The 17,536-nt window shown below is 38.5% G+C and overlaps 1 protein-coding gene across 1 annotated transcript in view; it reads right to left on the bottom strand.

Moving 5' to 3' along the window:
* CDKAL1 (CDK5 regulatory subunit associated protein 1 like 1) overlaps positions 1–17,536 on the bottom strand; it is a 415,443-nt gene that overhangs the window by 22,694 nt on the left and 375,213 nt on the right. Inside the window, exons 12-13 of the mRNA XM_054381757.1 lie at positions 6,201–6,284; positions 2,737–2,901 (exon numbers count right to left, since the gene is read on the bottom strand). Of these exons, the coding sequence (XP_054237732.1) occupies positions 2,737–2,901; positions 6,201–6,284 (249 nt within the window). The remainder of the gene's footprint in view (positions 1–2,736; positions 2,902–6,200; positions 6,285–17,536) is intronic.

Below are 17,536 nucleotides of genomic sequence, written 5' to 3'. Positions count from 1 at the left end.
TGGACCTTCCTCATTAAAGTACAGCTATGATAAATTTTGAAACATCTTTTACTCTGTTTTATGCAAGCTAATGAAAATATTGTTAATGATAGCAAGTGATGCCTGGGATACACTACAGGAATAGCACCTTTTTAACTGCCGCAGATTGTCTACAGCCACATTACAGCCTTGACTCAGCAATCTGTCTCTCTTCATCATATTAGCTGTGCAACATAATTATAAGGTGTGCACTGCAACCCCAGTGCTTTGTTGAGTGGGAATGGACTGAAGCATCTGAGTGTTTTACTGCAGTACAGCCCATTATCACATTCTTTTGATCTAGGTTACCTCAATCTACATTTAAATTCATGTACTTCTCTGAACTAGCTCTCCTCATGGACTAGTAAACAGTAAAGGAGTTGAGAGGAAGCGATACCACTGACAGGTTGAGACCAGAGGTCTACAAGAACTTCCTTGGCACTTCAGACAACACACCGGATACAGGATGTTGGCTTCTGCCTAAAATCGCTTCTGCCCAGAGGACAGCCATGCTGAGCAACAGAAACATGCCTGGTTTTAAAAGTACCACCTGGCTACCCATCCTTTCAGACCTGGGAATGTAAAGCAGGCTCTAATTCTTGCTCACGTGTACGTGCAGTGGGAAGGAGAAAGTGAAAGGGCCACACACGTTTTCATTCTTTGCTTTTATAACCTACTTTAGGTAACTCTTCCTTCTCTCCATATATAGTTTGACAGAAAAGCAATCCAAGTTTTTAGTTCTGCATGCTGCCCTTTGGAAAACTTTGTGGAGACACTTAGGATGTTGCTGAAGATTCAAGATCTTTGGCTGCTTTTGAGAGTGTATCTGAATACATACAATCTGAGTTGTCTCCTTCTCTCCCCAAACCTGCCGTCTGTGCACATAACAAGCTATATAAAGGATCATATGACATATGTTCCCCCTTTTATCTCATTCGAAAGCATCTGAGGTTATAATTCCATGTCTTGAGCACACCTAAGAAGCAATGTTTCTCAGCAGTCCAACCCCAAAGAACAACATAAGGAATATCTTTGACCCACAGAGACTTCTGTGATAAACTGACTTTTTTTCCTAGGAACTTAAAGAAAGTTTCTGACTTGCCACTTACATATGATTTGTCAGGAGGAATTTCCGACAGTTTCAGTTCATGTTCTATGTATTATATATTGGAAAACATGATTAAAAGCTTTCAGCTGTAGCTTCCACACATTAAAGATGTCCCATTTACTGAAGTATTGAGATTCTAGTTTTTCAGAAAGCCAAAGTTTCTAACATGTCCAGTGGACCAAATGTAAATAGGATACTCCTCTGAAGAAGTACTGGCAGCCACAAAAGTATTTGCTTGCTGTAGCCATCTACTTGAGTATTCCAGGTCCTTGTTCATTCCTACTCAAAGGGCAGGAGCAAATCTGTACATCTCAACAAGTTCTTATGGAAATTGTCAGTACCCTTGATTTTAATAGTTTTATGTCTCATTTGAACATAGAAAATTTAAGTCAACAGTCTGTGTGCTTGTTCCCATGGTACAAGCTTCTGGCAGTGTGTACTCAGTTTAATGACTGGGTTGGTTCTGTTCCAGCAGATTATTTTAAAAAGTGTTCTGATGAAAAAACCAGCTGTTTTTAAATAGCTACATAGTCCAACCAGATAATTGGACTGTTTTGGCTGTTTTTTCCTCTTGCACACCCTTATCAGGCTGATATTCACATACTCACAGACAGTACTCAAAGGTTTAGCAATGCGCTTGTGCTTTAAGTTTCATGATCTGCCAAACGCATTACAGTAAGTGCATTATTGTTGCTCTACGTTTCCATAGCCAGGCTTATTCAAGAGACCAAGAGCTTAGGTTAACACCAGTCACCTGAGGTATGCATTGATTATTTATCTTAGAGATGACTACTTAGAACTTTAACAAGAACGCACATATACTTCAATACCTGTCAACAATTTACTGTAAAAGCAGCAAGGTGGCTGATAAACTGCCAATTATCCTTCTTCCATGTGCTAAACTATTGCTACATATTTTTGGAGATCCTAACAACAGTGCTGGAGAAAGGACATCAAATGGTGCTTAGAAATGTGATACACATTTTCATTTCACACTCCATCAGTTTTTACAGCTAGAGCTCCATGAAATATATGAGAATACTTGGCTAACAGCCGTATCTACTGAGGTGTAAAATAAGGATCAGGTCTCTTTTTTAAAGAGTTTCATTTACTTTACATGACTAAATCAGATATTGATCTTTCTCCAAAATATATTTTAAATATTCTGTACCCCTACCTGTCAATTACTTTTGAGTCTCTGAATCCAGTTTTGAACTGTTTCAACAGACATGTAATCAATACATGTATTTTTAAAAGGGCTTTGTAAAACAAAAGAAACCAATTAATCCCTCTGCTAAACTCGCACTGAAATACGTCGAATTGTATAATCACTGATGTTAAATCTTTTCAATTCTAATAAGTTCTTTGCTCATCTTGCACCTTGGAACAAAACCCAAGTGTATTATTGCCTTTATACTCAGCAAAGTGAAGCTATGGGCATCAGCAAAAATATCATTCAAAGTCAGATTTAATCTGTCAGGAAAGATTAAAGCTTTGTGCATGTATAAATGAGGAACTATAAAACGATAACAGATACATAGCATGGAATCATTACGCTTCAACAGCTGCTCTTTACCAGCGTAGAAAGGCAGAAAATGTCTTTTACTCACCTCTGTTAAACCAGAAACTTCTCCTTTTGCCAAAGGCTTGGTGATGGATGCAGTGTAAACTCTGGCATCTGACACTAGTTGCCCCTTCATAAAATGTTTCCCAGCTTCATAAATATTCACTTCTACCATCTTACCCATTAGCAGAGGATCCTTTGGCACAAGAACCTTTGAAATAAAAAGACATAATTACTCAATACGAATAGAGAATATCAATGCCTCCAGCTTCCACACAAAAAAACATGTTTTTGATAAACATCAGAGCAAATCCTAAAACTCCAGAATTTTGGTAACTAGCATGCATTATAGCCCCGACACGCTTGACCAGTAACATCTTCAGCTTGAATTCTTCAAGAGCTTTGCAGTGTTAGCTCAGTTCTTTTCAGGTCCAACCCATTACATGAGTTGTGCTTTTTGATTAATGAGAAAGCCAGGCCTGAGTTGCAACATGTGAATCCAGATCCAAACAGTTCCCAAGGGCACCTGTGCTACACAATTCTAATAGACTGTTATACAGCTTCTGATTTTTTGAATCTATCCCACAATACTTTTTTTTGTAATAATTATAATTTAAAAAAAAGTGGTTTTCATCTGTAAATGCTCTAGGACAGGAATTTCTGCCCTTGCTTCTGTTTGTGCAAGCCCTTATTTTGATTGCACAGATCCTCTGCAGCTGAGATGCATGATTGATGGCGAGTGCCTGTAAAAATGGACGAGTGTGTTTCTTTGGTCAGTAACCAATGCCACCCTGCCCTGAATCTGCAGAACAGTCCTGTAAGAACTTCACGAAAAAGACACCACACAACAGATGTTCCTTGGTCATGCATACTAGAAAAAGAAAGAGCCCCTTAACATACAGGACTGATACTTTTTGCTGGAAAGAAAAATGGCACAAAAAGGCTCAGAAGCAGTTAAAAAAGAGGAGTACTTTCCTGATTAAACAATGAAAAACTGAATCACAGGGATTTATTTAATTGTATTTGCTTTATGTTCATCCACACACAAATGTGAGCTTTTCAAAGGTGATGAGCACATACATATATCCTGATTTTTGGACACTGAAATTTAAACGTTTTAAAATGGCTTGATTTTTAGACTACATGTGCAGAGGATTTTCAGAGGTAAACTCTGTGCCAGCCACATTTGGAGAGCACTTTGTTGCCAATAGTGCCTCTCAATTTTAATTTATCACAAGCATTGGCTGTCTCACTTGGAGGAAATCATTGCCAGTAGTTTCATTTTTTTCCCTGAAGGCTCAAGGTGTTCATGACTGTAGGAGCTTCCAGGTCCTAGGATTCTGCTGAGCTTCCTAAGCATCTTCCAAGAAAAGCACACATATTTGCCTTTCAGAGATGGACAAGCTGAGACAAATTCAAACTAAGTAGCAAACACAAATCCAGGATCCTAATGCTGAGATGGTATTACAATGGGACTAGATCACAGTTCTTCCCACAGAATTCATCTCCATCAAATTAAAATCAAGGGAAATTCAGGTAACAAAGCATCACTGGGCCTCTGACCTCTGTAAATCTTGGTATCTCCGTATGTGAAATGGTAGCAACTAAGTATGAATCTTCAGGGACAGATGGGGGTAAGTTACTACCACTTCAGAAAAAGAAAGAGGTTAAGGGAAGGTTCTGTAAACAGGCAAGCAGTCAGGCTTGGCATACCTTCATATATTTGTTATCAAAAAATCTCCAACCAAAGCTCCACCAAAAGAAACCCTCATTTTGACTGCTGTTGTGGCAAAGTACCCTTTGGTCAGTTTAGGTTATTATGCTCAATAAAGTACCTTAAACTACATCACCAAAGACTCCACAAATATAAGCTGCAGTTCTACCAGGAAGGCTGTCAGTGTGGCTCCATCAACATGGCTTTAATAGCAAATTTTTAATATAGATGAGCTTCGTGAAGAGAGAATAGGTTCGATAACTGTTTGAGTTAACAGAACACTACTACCAAGACTCTCAGCTTCAGCTTCCAAAGTATAGTAAGATACTTAGTGACTCAAAAGTGGTTTTCAATTTACTATGATCAAATTTAATACTACTAGAGTTAGTCACTAGCACCAAGTTTCGTGCTCACCTGGGCGAACAGTAGGATATTACCCTTGTCAAACACTCCACACATAGGATTTTAGGGAAAAGACATACATTTTAATAATGGGAAATATTTCTTACATAATAAAATTGGAGATTATTCTCTGTGTCACTATTTGTATTTTGTGAATTCTTTACCAGTCCCAACCAGGAGTTGTTTTTATCGGGTATACAAACATCCGGTAAAAAAATCAACGCTTTTTTGCACATACTGCTTTTCCTTTAATTAATGACATTTTAATAAAACAAGCATTGAACACTAAAAAGCCCCAAGCAACTTCTTTTTAATTTCTATAAGGAAAGCCACATTCCTCCAACTAGACTGATAAGCTACAAAAGCAAGGAACAGCTATATATAAAACTTAGAGGTTAGAGATATAACAAAAAGCAAACAAAAAACCCCCCTGCAACAAACCAAACAAAAAAAGATTAAAAAGAAGCCAAGGAAAAAAACAAGTAGTGAACCACACATCAAATAGAAATAGATATTTCAAGACCTGTAATGTTACTTACTACTAAGCAAAAATAAACACATAAGTGCTGCAACACAACCCAGAATCAGAAGAAAGCACTATTAGTGACCATATGAGCACAGCCATCATTGATAGCTTCTCCAAGGTGAGACATCCAACTAAAGGTAGCAGAAGCAAACAGTAGACAGCTCAGTGCAAGAAAATAGATAAAAAGCCAAAGGCAAAAGCAGAATGAAATCATCATGATTCACAAAAGCCAATTTTATTGGTTTCCAGCAAGTCATCTGCTTTTGAGCCAAAATACCAGTTTCGTGAAACAAATGCTGTACTTCCTTCCTAGCTCAAAGAAAATATTTCTATGTGAAAAGAATTCACTTATAGAATGAACACAGAAGGAAATGCAACATATCAGGCTGCAGTGTTAATCTAAACAAGTTTCTGACCTTTCCTATAGTTTGAAATTATTTTTTTTTCAAACTGCGTTGCCTGAAAGGATTTTCTGAAAGATGTATGGAAATTATCAGAATTCAGCTATTCAGAAAACAATGGTTTGGAGACACAGAAATTAAAATTACTGCAGTAATTAACAGCTTATTAAACCATTCAAATCATGCTATTTGGGTATCCTCCCCACGTTGCATACTCAAAGAGCCACTGTGTATTTCTTTACATAATTTCAGGAAAATTGTATTTACAACACAGCAACAAAATATCTCATAAAAAAAGTCTTGATGGGCACACCTTTCCGAGAAAATGTTTCTTATTTCTTTTTTGTTCTTATTACTTTTTGTTTGTTTGTTTTTAAATTTCTTTTCATTGTGGCACATTGTCTTGATGAGATTATCAGAAGGCAAAAATAAACCAAAAAGATGTTATTTTGTTTATTTAACTGTACCTGCTCATAGAAAGAATTGTGAGCAACATAGTAGTTGGAATCAAAGGATTCTTCTGTTACCAGAACTCTCTGCCTCTCACCAACCTGGAAGATAAAAGAAAAATTACTCAGAAAATAAAAACGATTAACTACACTCAGTAGAGAGCTGCAAATACAAGCAAATGTTCTTACCAGAAATAACAAAATTCCCTGAGGAAAATCTCTGTCAGCAAGAAAGAAGGGCAGAGAAGGCCCTATTCAAACTTTCTGAAACTGACAGGGTTAAAAGTCAGAACTGAGGGCTGGAACTGTGGTACTGTAACGGCTTAACAGGAAAACCCAGTTTGTAAATATAAGCTGATTTTTACTTTTTAACTCAGCAACAAAAAGTGAGATGTGCATAGAGTCCATTACAGCTTTATCCAACTAATGAAAGAAATGCTTCAGCATAAAATTGCAAGCAATCACAAAAAAGGTAACACCTTAGGCCAACAGCCTTATGATTAACAAACAAGCAGCACCTGAGAGAAAAAGGGAACTGCAGTACACTGCAAAATTGCTAGACGACATCAAGCTCATCTGTTTGCCTTCCTTCATTTAAAAGCCACCTTGTTACTTCATATGACATGGTACCTGTTTATCCCTGCCTGCTGATTTCACTAAGCTGTACTCATGAGATCACACTGATTTCCATGACAGTGGAGTCAACATTATATACTACAAAGACTGAATGAAGAAGAGTTTTTAACAACTCACAGACACAGCCATATTAAAGCCTAAATAAACACTGTTGTATAATGAATTTTATAGCCTAATTTCTGCAAACCTCAGAAGACATTCAGCTCACATTTTTAGTCTGAGCCTATGTCTCTCTCACATTTTTTCTTCTTTTTTTTTTTTTTTCATCTAAATGTGCCCTGGATTATTTCTAACCTATTTGACAGATGCATTCTGCAAATCACAGCTGTCCATCAGTTTAAATTTACTAAATGCTTTTACTGCTGTTTTGAGATTCAAAAAGGTTTCATTTAACTCCAAACTTTTAATATATGAGAGCAAAGCTGCATTCAGGACTCTGCCCCCTGTCCTGAAAGACTCCCCATATTCTAGTGGCAGCTGTTATGTAGAAGTTTTAAGCCCTTCATCATAAGGGATATGTGAATTAGAAAGATGATGTAGGTAAGATCATAACGTTCTGATTCTTTAAGGTACAAACAATAAAGTTAAAAGATAAGATTAAGATTTTCTCTAACAGTCAATGACAGAAAAACCTGAAGAAATAAGAACAGCAAGGTCATATCTAAATAGCAGTACACATATAATGCATACACACACACAATAGTGAAGTAACTCTTGCTCTTGCCCTTTCCTTTCTCTGTGCACTAACCTGCAGTATTCCCAAAGTAAACCATGGAGCAGACAGGAGATGGCAAGCACCTGGCACATCTTCCCAAAGGCAGTTAGCTATTTCCCCCGCACCACAAGTGTGGGGTACAGAGCAGAAGGATCACAAGCCCTGATTTACACACTCATTAACAGAATCCTAATAGTATAAAAGATGTATATTTTTGCATACTTTTAAGAGGTGTTTAAAGCTTTTTTAATAGCACATATAAAATGTCTGTCCATGTTTCTCTATGAAATCTGTAATAATGTATAACAGACACAATATACACAAATTTTAGTAACCTAAATCCAGTGTAACCATTTACCGTTCCCCAGAACAGTAAGGTGGGGTGTTTTTCTTTTACTAATACTAAAACAGTTATTCAATTCAAATCCCCAGAGGAGTTTTGGAAATATGTGTCAAGAAGGCACTGGAGATAACTAAGCCAGTAATAAGATTACAGGGAACACTCTCCCTGAATGTCGAGTTTTGTTGTTTCTACAACATTTGAGACTGCAGCTTTTAACATTGCAACCCAGTATCTCCTGTAGCACTACAGTACCAAAGCCTCTGATGTCATGCAGCATTATGAAAAAAGGAGTAGGATGAAATGTTAGATGAGCAACATTCACCCTTGGGGAGACAGGGTACCACTGAAAAGCACCACATCCAATTACCCAGTCATGTTCTCATACTGCATTCATTATTTACTGATACTGTAACTTAGCAAAACCAGCTTAAAGCAAGACTGGTCTGTGACTCATTTCACAATTGTCTTGTGGCTCCCTGGGTCTCACTGGTCACAGCATTCTGCTTTCATCATCTCTATCAGTTTTACTTCTGAGGTAATCTAAGCTACATGTGTTACCTTCATACACTCAGAAGACAGAACAACAAATAAGATATGCAAAAAAGTGATACAACTACTAATAAAAAAAACTAATAAAAAAAACTACTACTAAAAAAAAAAAATCAGAAAGAAGTCATCCTAGTTTTGAGCCACGAGCTGCCCATGGCAAAAGGACAGAGAAGATTTTTGCCCCTTTCCAAGGAGTAAGATAAAAATGCTCCACGTTGATTGGATGTTTAAATGGAAATTCTATTTCCAAAGATATACAGAAGGTATTTGGGTAAAAGGAATACATTCACAGACTAAGCTCAGTCCTTTGCCTGGGCCTACCAGGCCAAAACCTTCCAGATCCTTCCAGAAACCTCCACCCCCTCAGCTTCAGCAGGTCCAAGTGCAGGACAAACTGAACCCGCCCCAACCTAGACTCAGGCCTACTGCAGGCTTCAGCAGGCCCTGTAGTGTAGCTTGAAGCTCCCTGCCAGCCAAGGCGAACAGAAAACCATAAGATAAGGCACACACACTCTTCCCCAGACGGAGAGGGAAGAGAGAGATTTGTCTATGCACTCCCTTAAATAGAGAAATACAGGAAAATGGAATAGAATAGAACAGATTCCAATATCCTGGGATAAAATGTTCATCCCCTTGGGAATCTCTATCCTTTGGAGGACTTTTCTTTATGGTTATATCAACTAACTCTTAGTTTTACTTAACCTACAACAGACGAATAACACTCGTGTTTGACCGTTTGACGTAAGCAGTGGTTTCTTCAGAGACACATTGACAGCTTTTCTTATCTTTGCTTCCATGAGCTCAGGTCTCCATGTCTTGGTGGGCCAGACAGAGCTTCTGGGCTCGGAGTTTCTCAGGAATGGAAGGAGATCAGGAAGACTAAATTCATCACACAGCACCAAAACTGTGGCAGTAGAATTAAGTACCAGAAGTGCAGAGGAGCCCAACAGCCTACACCAATTTACAACACATACACACACACAAGACTATCACAGAATCACAGAAACATTCAGGTTGGAAAAGACCCACAGGATCACCAAGTCCAACCGATAACCTTACTCTACACAGTTCACCCCGAAACCATAACCCCAAGCATCACATCCAAACAACCCTTAAGCATATCCACAGTTGGAGACTCAATGCCCACCCTGGGCAGCCCATTCCAATACCTGACCACTCTTGCCATGAAATTTTTTTTTCCTAATGTCCAGTCTAAACCTATCCAGTCACAGCTTAAGGCCGTTCCCTCTTGTTCTATCACTAATTACCTGGGAAAAGAGACCAGCACCAGTCTCTCTACAATGTCCTTTTACGTAGCTGTAGACAACATCGAGGTCTCCCCTCAGCCTCCTCTTTTCCAAACTAAACAGCCCCAGCTCCCTCAGTTGCTCCTCATAAGATTTATTCTCCAGGCCCTTCACCAGCTTCATTGCCCTTCTCCAGCTTCATTGCCGTTCTCTACACTCGCTCCAGCACCTCAGCATTTCTCTTGTATTGAGGTGCCCAAAACTGGACACAACAGTCGAGGTGTGGCCTCACCAGAGCTGAGTACAAGGGGACAATCACCTCCCTGCTCCTGCTGGACACAGCATTTCTGATACAAGCCAGGATGCCATTGGCTTTCTTGGCCACCTGGGCACACAGCTTGGTCATATTCAGTTGTTTGTCAATTAGAACCCCCAGGTCCCTTTCTGCCAGACAGCTCTCCAGTCACACTTCCCCAAGCCTGTAGTATTGCTTGGGGTTGCTGTGACCCAAGTGTAGGACCTGGCATTTGGCCTTGTTGAAGCTCTTCCCATTAAAGCTGGCCCATTGATCCAATCTATCCAAGTCCCTCTGTAGAGCCTCCCTACTCTCATGCAGATCAACACTCCCACTCCCACCTAACCTGGCATACTGTAAGGAGCACAGGTAACTCCAGCAATTGTTTGCTTGCTCAAGTTACGGGATCTGTAGCCTTGGCCAAGGCTGAGCTCACAGAGAAAGATGATATCCAGCTATTTGCAGACTCTTTTGCCATAACAACAGAAAAGGAAAATTCCATTTAATGAGTTAGGCCACTGGGTACTCATGATCTACAGGACTAATTGGCTACACGCATTTGTAAGACAGAAAATGACTATCTATCCTGCATCCAAGTATAATTAAGAAGAAATTTAAGTATGCAGAATGCAGCTTTGGTATTGAAATTTGTTCAAGAAGCGGAATATGTCATCATTTCTGCAATTATTCCCCTGGGATCTCTAAGTGCCTAAGTTTCACCTCTTTCAGAAAGAATTTAAATATGCAGAAACCAGACATGATATCTAATAACTGTGATAATTATAATAACCTTTGATGATTTTTTTCAGGCATGTACCAGCAGAAGTAATTCAGTGTCTTATTTTTATTCCTATTCTTTCATCTGCTTCTGCAGGTATGCACGAGTTCCAGCTCTCAGGGAACTACACTTCTGACAAAGCATCTGGAACTGAGGAAACTCAGCTCTGGCATCTCAGTTTGGAAAGATTCCTATAGCAATAGGATTTGTTTTTTCTTTATAGAGGAGAGCATGAAAATAATAATAATGCACCAGAGCAAAAAATCTGCCTGACAACCTCCCCCATCCCAAGATGGATTGGTCACATAATTTACTCCAGAAGAATTGTTTTCACCCAAAATAATGCAGCAAGCACTGCCTGTCCTATAACCTCCTACACTGCAACAGTTGCCATGCAGCTTGTAAATCTCAGAATTAGTAATCAAATCACTTATGAACTTTTATTTAATTTTCATGTATTCTACAGGAAACTCTGACATGATAATTCTATAACACGTTTTTTCCTTTACCAAATACCATCAGCAGCAGTTTTTCCAGCTGGCTGATTTTCTAGAATGAATGAACAGTAAGAAAAGTCAAACATCCCTCTTGGCTGCAGTCAAATTAGGTTTGTTCCTTAAAACAAAACTGACTGAATCACATAAACCACAAGATTGATTTTTAAATTCCACAATAGTATGGGTGCAAATGATGGGCCCTGTTCATGTGCTGTGATAGAGTATTTCTATGTAACTTCAACAATGGCCTGCTGTCATTATACTCAGATAATGTTTGGTCCTCATCTTTTTTTTTTGAGTTAATGAAAACTGTAATCATTCCAGTTGATTAATGACTCATGACAGTCAGAGCATGTGGTACATGATATTTGTTACAGCTTCCTTATTGTTCTTTCATCTGAATTTTGCTAGTTTTGTTTTTAAGAGACTATTTTTGGCTAGAAAAAATAATAATTACACTAATAACCACTATTTTTCTATACTCCTTCCACAGAAGGCACTGATTTACAGATAGTTGCCAAAGAGTCCTTTCAGGTTGAGTTCAATTCATAGTGGAATCAATGAACATCTCCATTCATGTTGAAGAAGAGTGGCTGAGACTCTGATCCCAAAGATTGTGGAGCATACTTAGTATAAGGCTTTGCAGATTGTTTATCCTGGAGAAGTGGAGGCTGAGGGGAGAGCTCATTGCTCTCTACAACTACCTAAAAGAGGCTGTAGTAAGGTGGGGCTCAGTCTATTCTTGCTAGCATCAAGTGATAGAATGCAGGAAATGGCCTCAAATTGTGCCAGGGGAGTTTAGATTGGATATTAGGAAAACATTTTTTACTGAAAGGGTGGTCAGGTGTTGGAAGACGATGCTCAGGGAGGTGGTGGAGTCACCGTCTCTGAAGGTGATTCCAAAATGTGTAGACATGGCACTCTTGGACATTGTTATAATGGCCATGGTGGTGGTAGCTCAACACTTGGGCTCGATGACCATAGAGGTATTTTTCAACCAAAACAACTCTATGGTTTCATGAAATGCAGCAACAGAATGACATTATTATTAGGAGTCCTCTATTTTTTACATCATACAAGCATCAATTAGATTATTTTTTTGCAACATGTTTCTGGCCCATTTTACACCTCAGGAAAAAACCAGAACCTGACCACTACAGTGGCACCCAGTAACCTGCAGAATTATCCACATAGATCTCATGTATTCCTACTTCCTCCTCCCAGATGTAGATGCTGATATCTCAGTACTACAATGTCATTACTTAATCACAAAAATCAAGGAAAACAAAATTCTCAATCTTTTACATAGATCACAGAGCTATGTATGAAACACAAATAAATCTGGTAAAAGAGAGTGGGTATTACTGGTTCCACAATCTGTATCAGACCGCTTTGTACTTATGTCTAGTGTGGTTAAATTTTTACCACTTCATACTCACTATGAGTCAGTGTTTCTCCCTTAATTACATTGCTCAGGTTTTTTTTGCAGTCTTGGAAACAGCAATGGGTGGTCATCTCTGAATGTAGGAAAATACTTAGTTCCTGAACATTGAACTCCAGAATCTCAAGTCAAAAGCAGCAAACATTAATCAAGGTGTCTCATCTGTCAACCAACCAACACCTGATATATCAAGCCACCGTTATCACAGAATCACAGAATTAACCAGGTTGGAAAAGACCTTCAAGATCATCAAGTCCAACCCATCACCCAACACCATCTAATCAACTAAACCATGGCACTAAGTGTTACATCCAGTCTTTTTTTAAACGTTTCCAGGGACTGTGACTCCACCACCTGCCCGGGCAGCCCATTCCGACAGCCAATCACTCTTTCTGTGGAGAATTTTTTCTTAACATCCAGCCTTAACCTCCCCTGGTGCAGCTTGAGACTGTGTCCTCTCATTCTGTCACTGGTTGCCTGGGAGAAGAGACCAACCCCCACCTGGCCACAACCTCCTTTCAGCCTATCTTTAACTGAAGCTCAGGAAATTTATTTCAAAAGGATTACATAAAATGTACTATTATGAAATACCTAAGCAAACTGCCTTCCCCCTGCCATCCCCTTCCCCATTTTCAGTACACATGCTTCAGACATACTGCTCTTTCCATAGCTTTATTCAAGAATTCAGAATGGGCAGAATCAACAGATGCCCATAGGAGAGTCTCCTTCAACCATTTTCCAGGCTGTCTTGAGGCTGTGCAACCAGGAAGGAAAGATTAGGTAGAAATTAAAGATAGACAGCTCTAATAGTACACAATCAGCAGTGTCTCAGACCTTCAGCAGCAGGCAACACAGCTCATTAAAAGCAAGTGAACATCTTCTCTTTGGTCCCCTTATGAATTTGTTGGCACAGCTAGGGGGGAGGGAAAAGGTAGGGAGAGAAGGAGACGAGAAATGGAAGTAGACTGCTTCTGCTTTCTTGGCCCATTGCTCACGCTTCAGGGTAAATAGATCCTTTCTATTACTGTGCACCTGCATCTGACTGCTTCATTTTGATTTGGTCTCCTGCTGTGAAAATGTAGCTTCTTCCAGCACATACAAACCCTGCCATGCAGCTCAGATGAAAATTATATTCAGAGATGTGATCGGTGACCTAAAAATGACAACTGGTCCTCAAAATATCTGAGTCCTTTTAAATTCTGTAAGTTAGCATTTTCCTTGTCTGTCCTTTCCATTGCCTAGAAAAGGGGTAATAAAAGCAGCATGTTGACAACTCCATCACATTCTTTCTAAATTTTATTCACCATGTACTACATTATAAAAGGAAAATTAGTTTTGTGAATACATTGCCCCTTAATGCAGTATTTCTTATTTGGTTATATTGTAAACCTGGGCTAAAGCAGTAAGAGGATGAGGTGGCAGAATCAGGTTTTATTCTGGATCCAGCACAACGTTGCTAAGGGACTCTGGATGTTTCCTTGTGCTCCTTGAGACTCTGTTTCCACATGTGCAAAATCCAATTCTGACTGTTACACGGCTCACACAGTATTGTCCACAAAGCTGGGGAAGTTGCTATAGCAATATAAAATACCATGTGCAGAACTGGTATTTGAGGCTATCATGTAGCATGAGTAACTGCCTTAACATAATACTGGCAAAAGCCTCTTCCCTCTTTTTAAGATGATCTAACAAACTCTGTGAAACTGCTAAGTATCTACAGAAAAAGTTGAAATGTAAAGATCAGCTCAAAACAGGAACAAGAAACATCTGGGTATGTAAAGTATGTTTAAGGTCTTCTTTTCATATCTGTAACAGTTTGCAAACAAAACAAAACCCAAGACAAACAGTCTGGCTTGAGGAAATTTGACATTTAAAATGCAAGTATAGGAAACGACAGTATTAATGTTGATCTTCTAGAATGGAACACGGGGTTGAGAGGAATGATTAAAAAACATGTGCAACTTCCATGCAATTTGTCAATCGTGAATTCTGGTGGCCATGAGTAAACAAATATTTGGGTTCTTTAAATTTTATTTTGCCCCTCCCCCCCTTTTTTTTAACAAGTTGAGCTATCAAGGTTAAAATTGTGATGGCTGTTGTTATGATGGTCTTCATTTTCAGCTTCTTCAGTGGAATTATTTTAAACTATTTAAGACTGGCTGTTTTTGTTGGAAGCAATTCCTTAAGATACACTGCACATTTCCAAGTGATTTATGCACAGTATGAAGTGGCAGTTGCTAAGGCAACAATATGCAATTCCTGTTTCAGTGATCTCTTTTAACAGCTGCATAAGCCTGGACATGTATCCGTTATATGAGGATTTATAAATCATCTTGGTAAATACCCTATGAAATAACTTCTCCAGAAATTACTTCAGGAACTTGCAATGCCAATCTGGTTTCTCAGACTAAAGTCTTGTCTACACTGTGGAAAGAAAACTGCTCACCAGTGGCTCTGCCAGAAAGGTGCTGATGCAGCACAGACTGATGAAATGCCGTGTTCACCACAGCTGCAGCATCATCAGCTGTTGGAGAGAATTGCCAGCAATAATAAAAGACCCAACCATAAGCTAACTTAAGTATATCACAGGCATAACTGCACATTGCTTTCTCATACACAGGATAAAGCATTAAAAAGTTTGGAACAAGTGAAAACACTGGATGCAAGAACACATGACAAAGTGAAGATAGTACTGATACAAATCAACAGTCAATGTCATCTTCCCTGACATGATACTGGAATCCCCACTGTAAGACTGGGTGTTTTTAGAATACATCTTATAGTCTAATATTTAAGTCAAATACACCAAAGAGATTGCTCCAAAAAGTTTGGTTTCTGTCCAAAGTATCAACATAATTTTTCTGTTTATCCTACAACTGAAGCAAATCTTCTCTGCTCATCTCATCTGACAACAAAGAAGAACAGATGGAATAAACCAGACAGAATGACCCCAAATACAATCCTAAATCCATCTCTTCCCTCAAATCCACCCAAAGTTGCATTAATACATTTAACAACACAAAAAATACATAGCATTGTTGCAAGTTAATTAGGTAAGAATTCAAAATGGTGACACTAACTGAAAGAGTTAAAAAAAGGTTATAAATATTTATCAGCTTTCTTTTCAAGAGAATAATAAAGCCCCTTTTGCACACATGAATCACAGGCTACTAAGAGAAGAAAGCATCTGAACATCATCAGAAGCTGATAATGTTAATGAGGACAGGATAATGATATTATTTTCTCTTATTTTGATGGTAGCAAATATATGATCAAAAATTACACACTTCAGGGTTTTTTCAGTCTAAGGCAAGGTAAGACCCTGGAACTGCTGACACTTCTAGAGTCGTGGTACTGAACAACAAATAACATCAAGGGTTTACAGAGGGACCAAAGTGAATGATTCATTAAAGAGTGATAAATGTAGTGTGATTTCATGTTGTTTAGAATTTAATAGTCAGTCCTGTCAAGCTGGTTGTGATGCATTTTACTAGCTTTAAACGCTATGCCAATTACTAGCATATAAAAAAAGTAACCAGAAGAAGCACCTCTTCATTAGCATACTACAAGAGTAATTCTAACCAATTCTTTATTAATCATTAAAGGATGTTAAGAAGAAAATTGCAGGATAAATCACTTCTGTTCTAGAAGAAAAAAGTGACTATGAAAAGAAATGAAGCTTACTGTTTTCCACTTTCAAAATCTACACTACTTTCCCCTATTACACCTTTCTACTGTATACCAGTTAAGGTGACAGCACAATAAGCAGCTGGTTTTCAAAGGCAAAATGCTAGTAATTAACCCTAAATTGCCTTTTAAATCGTTGAGATGGGGCAAAAAATGAGCCAGTCCTAGGTCTTTTTAGTCACTTTTACACTTTCGCAGCTATGAACTCTCCAAATCAAATTCTGGATCACCATCAGCCGCTCATGGCTTGTGTTTTATCTCTTTATGTCAGAAGCAGCAAGAAGAACATAAACTACATTCTGTGAGGTGATCACATAAAACAGGTATGTAAGACAGGAGAAAAGAATGATGGTTAACTTTTTATGCTGTTTCATGCAATTATGAAGACAAAATTGCTTGCCATAACAGCTATGGCTGGGTTCACCAGCTATACTGGTAAACAGGTCTGGGCTAATGCATGTTTCATAATGCTCAAGCCAAGAGGATTGCCAAGACAGCCAGCATGAGGTCTAGGGTTTTATTATGGTATACTGAAGAAATAGGAATGAATCTTACTGCCTGAATACAAGGTGGCTCCTAACTAAACAATTTTAGGACTGTTTCTTTCTCCTAAAGGTGGCAGAAATGGCACCGCAGTTTACCACATTAAAGATGTATCTTCACATTGAACTAATTTTTTCAGTTGGTTCTAGTTAACATAAAAATTTATCCAGTATCTCCTGCACCCAACTGACTCTCCATCTATTTCACTCTAGTCCTTCTGTCTATCCTAGCTACCATGGCAAAAATGACACAAACACCTCAGTGTCGCTCAGGTTTCTCAAGCTCTAGAAACTTGACAGGGATTACAGTAAAGACAGAAATCAGAGTCAGAAAATTTAAAATTTAAACTAAGAATTTAATTGAGAATTGAATTTAATTGAGAATTACTGGAGATTTTATTTAAATATTTGCAATTGCAGAATTCTGAAGCAAAAGGAACTGGCCAGTGTAATTGCTTCTTCCTGCTTTTTTATTTTATTTTTAAGCTTCTCTATTCATCACTAAAGATTTCAAATAAGGGGAAAGATGTAATTCCTTATTTATACGTGGACAAAGTGGATATTATCAGAGCTCAATGTCAAAACTTTAGGACACAGCTCAATGATAAACATCATATGCTAGTA

The sequence above is a fragment of the Indicator indicator genome, chromosome 6 (assembly GCF_027791375.1).
Source record: "Indicator indicator isolate 239-I01 chromosome 6, UM_Iind_1.1, whole genome shotgun sequence".
Classification (NCBI taxonomy): domain Eukaryota; kingdom Metazoa; phylum Chordata; class Aves; order Piciformes; family Indicatoridae; genus Indicator; species Indicator indicator.
Note: the sequence above shows the minus strand (reverse complement) of the source record. Positions and strands in the feature narration are given on the sequence as shown.